At 45.2% G+C, this 7681-nt stretch overlaps 2 protein-coding genes across 2 annotated transcripts in view; both read left to right on the top strand.

The window, feature by feature from the left end:
• The first annotated feature begins 1164 nt into the window (after window positions 1-1164).
• LOC108510100 (antimicrobial peptide THP2-like) lies at window positions 1165-4568 on the top strand. Its single transcript, XM_017839790.1, has 4 exons — window positions 1165-1246; window positions 2708-2780; window positions 3402-3522; window positions 4348-4568. The coding sequence occupies exons 2-4, from the start codon at window positions 2723-2725 to the stop codon at window positions 4394-4396; spliced, it is 228 nt and encodes a 75-aa protein (XP_017695279.1). The 5' UTR covers window positions 1165-1246; window positions 2708-2722; the 3' UTR covers window positions 4397-4568.
• A 1529-nt stretch (window positions 4569-6097) lies between these two features.
• The window catches only part of LOC108510096 (gallinacin-3-like), a gene marked incomplete at its 3' end in the record, with an annotated part of 6278 nt that continues 4694 nt past the window's right edge, over window positions 6098-7681 (top strand). Inside the window, exons 1-3 of the mRNA XM_017839787.1 lie at window positions 6098-6181; window positions 6516-6603; window positions 6974-7100. Of these exons, the coding sequence (XP_017695276.1) occupies window positions 6546-6603; window positions 6974-7100 (185 nt within the window). The remainder of the gene's footprint in view (window positions 6182-6515; window positions 6604-6973; window positions 7101-7681) is intronic.

Below are 7681 nucleotides of genomic sequence, written 5' to 3'. Positions count from 1 at the left end.
GACCGAGCCCCTGAGGCGGAGTGAGAGGGTGGCTGAGAATGAAGGCCCTGGTCCTGACAACGTACTGATGCATCCTGAGAGAGCAGAGGAGCAGCAGAAGAAGAGCTGTCCCGTGGGAACGGGGAACACTGTCTCATGAGAACGCGGACTTGTTTTGAACAGAGTGACTGAGAAAAATATAAACATCAAAGGAATACAGGGACAGGTACACAGAAATGTTGTGAGAAAGTAGGACTGAGAAAGTCCAGCTAAAATCTACCTATTAGCTGTGAGAATTGTAGTTTGTGTATTTAAGCTGACCTATCTGTGTGATATACGTGTACCAAAAGAGCTGTATTTAAGAGGCTGTAAATTGCAGCTCGTGGCTGCTGCTGCTTCCTTATTCTTTCCAATAAACTTTCTTGCTGAATATTACATGTCGTAGTCCGTCCCAACAACGACATGACCTAATTTCAGCCTTTCAGTATCTGATGGGAGCCTGCAAGAAAGATGGGGAGAGACTACAAGGGCCTGGAGTGACAGGACAAGGGGGAATGGATTCAATCGGAAAGAGAGTTGGTTTAGATTAGATATTAGGAAAACATTCTTCACTGTGAGGGTGGTGAGGCCCTGGCACAGGCTGCCCAGAGAAGCTGTGGCTGCCCCATCCCTGGAAGTGTTCAAGGCCAGATCAGACGGGTCTTGGAGCAACCTGGGATAGTGGAAGGTGTCCCTGGCCATGTCAGGGGGTTGGAACAAGATGGTCTTCCAAGTCAACCCATTCTGTGATTCTCTGATTCTGTACTTATGGAACAGAGAATAAATTAACTGGGAGGGAAGAGGAACACGCAAATGCTTCACATTGCAATGGATTATGTTGCTCCTAAGCAGGGACGGTTCAAGGTGTGTCCCAAGATGTTTGACACATACCGTGGTGGGTTAACGTGTCTTACACAAACCGGAGTGTCACAAGAGGTGTTGCATGAATAACCTGGGATTTTCCAGAAACAAACTTCGATAGGTTGAGAGAGAAACCCTGTTTCATCGTCGGGAAGTGAAAAGCAGCTTGTTTCTGGTTGGATTAGATGCCACAAAAAAAACCTGTAAGTTTTTGATTGGTTCAATGTATAGCTGAGAAGAGAAAGCAGTTTTCAGTGCCTTTTGGAAACATCTTATAAAAGAGGATCTCAGTCCCACAGCCAAAATCCTCTGGAGGGAAGGGACCAAGAGCAGGTCTTTTTTGGCTTCTGGGCTCACCTGATACCTGGTAACATCTCAGTTCTTTTTAACTTTTTTTTTCAATGTAAACTTTTGTCTTTCCCGCAACAATCCAACCCCAAAATAAAACCCCCAACCTCTGCATTCCTAACTTTAATTTCTATGTTAATGAAAAAGGTAAATATAAGTTTTCTGAAAATTGGACAGGTTGAATAAGTAGTTCAAACATGTACTAATACCTAGATTACTTTGATAAAAATATTCTGCTTACTAATTCATAGGGAAAACACCTGGCTGGGTCAGGTTCCTTTAGCGAGGTCTGTGGTCCAGAGAATTTGGTGACCTCTTCAATGGAAATCTATCTATCTCTATATATCTCTCTCCATTAAATATACATAATATTTGAATAGTAAATATATTAAAAATAATTATTTAACACTAACATAATATATAATAAGTTTCATATTATAGATATTTATATTCTATAACACATAATATATATTATATGTTTAATCTAGGCCTATGTTGGGAACTTTATTTTATTTTTATTAACTTTATCTCCTTGTTTTTCCTGATATTTTCAAATATATAGACATTCGTGTAAATTTCTAATTTGTGTAAACTTTCTAATGAATTTTGAAACAATTTGGGGCTACCTTCTATAAATTCTGTTTGCAGAAATATGACATTTCAGCACAATGTCAATTCCCTTCCATACTTAAGAGAACATAAATTGTGACAGATGAGAACATTCCCTAATGCCAAGATATACAACATTAACAGCCACTTCTTTATCCATCAGTCCCTTTTTGGCCATCTTATCCTAGTTTGCTGATAATGCTTTAAACTATTAACCCTTTCAATGAAAGCATCACATGATTTCTTTTCAAATTTTATTTATCAAATGGGAACTGATTTGGTTGTACATTTCCATTCTAGAGTTGCTGCCTGTAGACCAAGACTGAAGATTGTGACAAAAATTATTTATTTCAGCTGTTATTTCTTGACAAATTTTGACATTGCAAAACCAACTATTTTTTTTCTGAACTTTATAACTTTGCCTGTATAATTACCTCATTTTGCCTACTGTTGCTTATCTACTAGATAAAACATTTAACTAAAAATAAATTTATGATTACAACCCTGGAAGTGTTCAAGGTCAGGTTGGATGGGTTTGGAGCAACCTGGTCTAGTGGAGGGTGTCCCTGCCCATGGCAGGGTGTTGGAATGAGGTGATTTTTAAGGTCCCTTCCAACCCAAACCATTCTGGGGGTTTATGATTCTTTTCTGGCTAAGGTCTGTTTTCAAAATGTGAAAGAATTGTGAGCAATTGTGTTGCCCCACACAGTAATCATGATGTCATATGGGTCTTACTGGTTATTTTTGAATGCTTGAAGAAAAAGACCACATAGTTGCTATTTTTATTGACACATTATTTGTGCAGTTCAGGAGATTGCAGATCCCAGGGACTGTCTGTCAAACATCTTTCTTGGTCCTTTTCCCTACACAGGGGCAATCCACAGTCATGAAGATCCTTTATCTGCTCTTTTCTCTCCTCTTCTTGACACTCCAGGTTTCTCCAGGTAAGATGGGAAAGAGATGCAAGAAAGGAGTATTTGTGCACCTGAAGTAAAATTCCCAAGCACATTTTAACAATTCCTGTTTAAAATTACTAGAATCCAAATAGGAATTAATCAAACAACTCAGTGCTGAAAACCTTTTCAAAGGCGGAGAAATTATAACTTCTGAAGAAAAGTGATTTTTCACTTCTAAGTGTCTTCCTAAAATGATTGTGTGAAGTGCTCTGGTGTTAGGACACCTGAGATGGTGCCTGTGGTGGCCATGATCTTTAGAAAGCAGATGAAAATGAGGTCTGGCCAACTATTTCTGGAAGGAGCCATTAATAAAACCTCTGGGTGACCCTTTCCCATAAGGTCCTGACAGTGAGTCAGGAAGTTTGTCTCATTCTCCACCTGGACTTTAGGGTCATCCACTTAGATGCAGTGTGAGCTGAGGATCCCACCTCTGGAAGGTGTAGACCTGCTTTGTAACCTCACCTCTCACATGGCCTTTCAAAATGACCAAATCTGGGCTTCTTTATGGCAACTTGGTGGCAAAGGCAGCTCAAGGGATGGAAAATCCTTCAACTGCATTGCCCTGCCCTGCAGAGCCAGAGGACAGGAAATGTTTTGTTATGGTTGCAGGTTTGTCTTCACCCCGGAGGGAAATGTTTCTGTGTAGAAAAGGGACCTGTCACTTTGGAAGATGCCCCATCCATCTGGTTAGAGATGGAAGTTGCTTTGGGTTCCGCTCCTGCTGTAAATGGTGAGTTTCATGTTCGCCAAGGCTCATCTGAAGTGTGAGCAGGCAAATATTATTTCTGTGTCCCAAATCCCAAGGTGTTACTGAGAATTTAAATTAAATATAAAGGAGAAAAAAAAGCTCTTATGCCATGAGGACAGTCAAGTGTTACACGTTGACTCAAGTGTTGCACGTTGTACAAGAAGCTTTTGGACAAAACTCTCAGGGACATGTTGGGATTATTGGGGCGTCCTGTGGAGGGCCTGGAGTTGGACTTGAGGATCCTTGTGGGTCTCTTCCAGCTTAGGATGTTCTATGATTCTATGAACTCAGGTAGGTCGAGCTCCACAGTGCTCTTTCTCCTGAGATATGCACCATGCTCTGCTCCAGCAAGAAGGAAAAAATACCATCAGAGAGGTCAACCTTGTGTTGTCTCAGCTCTGTTTGATCCCTTTCCATCTCCTGTGCCAGAGTGAAATATCAGGATTTGGTATTTCCAGAACTGGGTTCCTGTGCTGTGACCACAAGTGCCTGAGTGCCTTTAAGGGTGTGCAAAAAGAGCACAACACTGTTGTAAAAAGAAATTATCATGTGAAAAATAGCCTTCCATTTTCACTCAGGAACGAAGGCATTCACTCTGCTATCAATTCCCTGCTTTTCCTGAGGCAATAGGGAAATATTTCTTACTCACAGGTGTGAGTGCACAGGGCTGTCCCAGCATGACTACACATGATATTATATGTTTTGGAAAACACTTATACTCAAGAGGAAAATACACTTGGATTGAGAGTAAATAGGGAGGAACTATAAACAGAAAGAAAATCGGAATATTTTTTTTTCTTTGTGCAGGCCGTGGGATGTACAACGCTTCAGTGAACCAAACATTGAAGAGCAATGAAAATTTCTTCTAAATCCAGGAATTTACTTGGAATCTCCTTACTGCTAAAACCACTGGATCCTGCTGGAAAGCCTCACATACCTTTCACTTCCAATGAAAAAAGTTTTATGATATAGAGTAAATCCAAATGTATTCTGCATTGCTCCCCCTCCTTCTAAATAAATTGTTGTTGCTTTGCATTGATATCACTGAAACAAGGGTGTCTGCTGCATGGGCTGAGGTCATGATCCTACCTGGGTTTGACACACAAACCCCAGAGGGCAACAATTTACAGTGCCTACAGCTCCTTAATTGGACCTTTTCTGAATCATGTAGGTATCCAGGGCTAGACAGACATGGACTGAAGACCTTAACCTACAGTGCCAAGAGTTAGGCTGGTTGGAAGAACAGAGCTTCCCTTTTTGGGAAGAACATCTGAACCCTTTGTGGGTTCAGATGCCAAAATCCTTTTTTTCTTACTGTGCAGAAACCTTTTCTTGGGAAACATAAATAGTTGAAACCCCTCACTCCCCACCCTGGAGGCCCTGGGATCCACTGTAACAGTTCTTCCTGGGGGCTGTGCTGCTCCATGTCCCATCCCACCACATGGCAGGGAGGGACTCCCTTGTCCTCAAGAGAACTTGAGATGATCCCATGGGCAACCTCAATGAGATCTTTGTGGACCTCACAGGGAAACAGGTTTCCCAGGGTGGCTGTCCAGCTCCCCATCAAGGGAATATCACAAAGAGGTCCCATGGATCAGAAGGGCTGCCCTGCAGGGTGTGAGCAGGGGGTCTTCTCCTCTCCAACCCCCTGGACACAACCTGAGGTTAGAGTGGTTGCTCCCTGCCAAGGCTGACCTCACCCTCTCTGCAAAATGCCTCTGTGATTGTGATCCCCCTGTGGGTAAATATGTGTGGGTGTCCAAGAACATGTGTGTTCATAAGATGTGGTTCTGCTTGTACTGGTAGAGATTTCTCTGTCCAAGGAGGCCACCCTGTCCATTTCCAAACTTCCAATTGGGTATGCAGCACTTGGCAGAGATGCCAGGCTTCTGTTTCTTGGCATTTGCTTCCATCCTGTGTCACTGGGTAACTTAATCCAGCTCTCAGTTTCTAGGAAGACACCCCTAAGTTGACTACTTACCACAGCACACCACATCACTAAGGAAATGTTTCTGCTCCCCGTGAGGGCAGTGAGGCCCTGGCACAGGTTACCCAGAGAAGCTGTGGCTGCCCCAATCCCCAGGCCGGGTTGGACAGGGCTTGGAGCAACCTGGTCTAGTGGAAGGGGCATGGCAAGGGGGGTTGAACGAGATGGTCTTTAAGGTCCCTCCCAAACCAAACCATTCCAGAATGATTCTATGAAAGAAGGACTCAGTTCATCTCAGACTGGACTGGTGCTGTGTTTGCACCAACTGATTACTGTCCCCATCCCAAAGATTCTCCAGGAGGCCCCCCCAGCCCATGTGCTGCTGTGCAGGGGGTGTCACAAGACATGTTGCAGGAGGATAAGGGTGACATTGCAACAGTCCCAGGAGGCCCCTCAGCCTCTCCCACTGCAGCAGGGAGGGATGAGGGGCAGCCCCAGCACCCCCACACTGATGGGGCACTGCCTGGTTGGCCAAGGGCAGACGTGGCAGCAGGAAGAAGTGCATGTCCCACCCTCTGGCAACGGTGTAAAACCAGGGTGTTTTGGGCAAAGTGATACTCCTCAGTTGTGACTCTTCTGTGTAGAAGTGACTCCAGGTCAAATTGTTACAGCCCTTTGCTGCCTTGGTGTGCTCTCAATCAACTCCTTCATCAGGTAGGTGACTGAGGAGTCACTTCCAGGAGACCAAGACCCTTCCCTGCCCTCATGCTCTTCCCTGGCTCACTGCTGCACCGAGTAGGAGACTGCCGTTGCTGGGAATCTTGGGAATGGTCAGGAGCTGGGGATGGGCACTCCCAATCTGAACTGGGAGATACTTTCCTGAGCTCAGCAAAGCAGGGGTGATCATGTAGAATGTTTGGGGCAGCCAGCTTTGGGCTGGCTGAGGTACTGGACAGCAGTGGGTGAGACTTTAGCGTGGCATCTCCTGGTACAAGGATTGCCCTAAATTCTTGACCCTGGTTTGGTTCTTGGTGTGTTCTCTCTGCAGCCCCGTGAAGACCCAGGGCAGGCACCAGCCATGCGGATGCTGTACCTGCTTCTCCCCTTCATCCTCCTGTTGGTCCACAGTGCTGCAGGTGAGAGGGACAGAGGGGAGATGGGTGAGGTGTGAGCCCCCATCTGTGGGGTTTTCCAGTTCCTGAGAAGCAACCAGATTTCTCAGATATGCATAATATTTGGGAGGGATTGTCTCTTACGAAGAGTTGGGCAAATGAGGACCCAGCACAGCTCTTCCTGTAGTTCATACTGGTCTTTCCCTGTGTTTCCCCATGTGCACACATGTTGCTGCAGAAAAAAATAAAGCCTGACTGGAGAGGTAAAGATGTTTGGATTGGTGCTAAATACCCATAGGAGACTGAGATGCAAAGCCAGTGCCAGCTGCTCTGGAACAAGACACATTTTTTACAGTTATGCCACACTCATTTTATTCAACCTCTCACTGTGCAGGATCCTCCCTGGTCCCAGGAAATAAGGAAGAATGCAAGCGAGAAAACGGCTACTGTGGGTTTCTGAAGTGCTCTTTCCCCTTTGGCATCCAGGGAAAATGTTCAAGGTTTTTCTTTTGCTGCAAAAAGTAAGTTTTATAATTACAAAAGGTACTGTCATGGCACAAATTGATTGAGTGCCCATGGCTAGTTAATGGCTCAGTGCTCTACATACTCCAAGGCAGAGCCCAGAGGAAGAAAGGGACCTGTTCTGACTGGGGTTGCAGGAGCCCAGGTCAGCCAGTGCCTCCCCACTCTCCTCCAGTGCCAGGAAGCTCATTCAGGTTTGCAGAGCACTCACCCAGTCACCAAAGAGAGAAGCATTTGCTGTCCTTGGACAGCACTGAGGACATGATTTAGGTTTTGCTGCATCTGCACAGACCTGGAGTCAGGGCTGTCACCACTGAGATAACCCAGGTCCAAACTGTCTGCACAAAGGACTGGAGCTCACCTGTGCTGAGCCTGAGTCTCCTGCACCACAGACTGGATGGTCCTTGTGGGGAAGGTGGGAGAGAGTGGGAGGAAAAGTTACCACAGCTGACATGCTTCTCTGCTTTCTATGTACAGCACCTGGGGTTGAGATTCTGAAATGTCCAAGCAGGACGTCCCCCTCGCTTCTGGCTCCTGAAACCATCTCCTGAGGTCCTCTCCCCTCCCTGCCTCTGCCATG

The sequence above is a fragment of the Lepidothrix coronata genome, unplaced genomic scaffold (genome assembly GCF_001604755.1).
Source record: "Lepidothrix coronata isolate B3197 unplaced genomic scaffold, Lepidothrix_coronata-1.0 Scaffold478, whole genome shotgun sequence".
NCBI classification, from domain to species: domain Eukaryota; kingdom Metazoa; phylum Chordata; class Aves; order Passeriformes; family Pipridae; genus Lepidothrix; species Lepidothrix coronata.
Note: the sequence above shows the minus strand (reverse complement) of the source record. Positions and strands in the feature narration are given on the sequence as shown.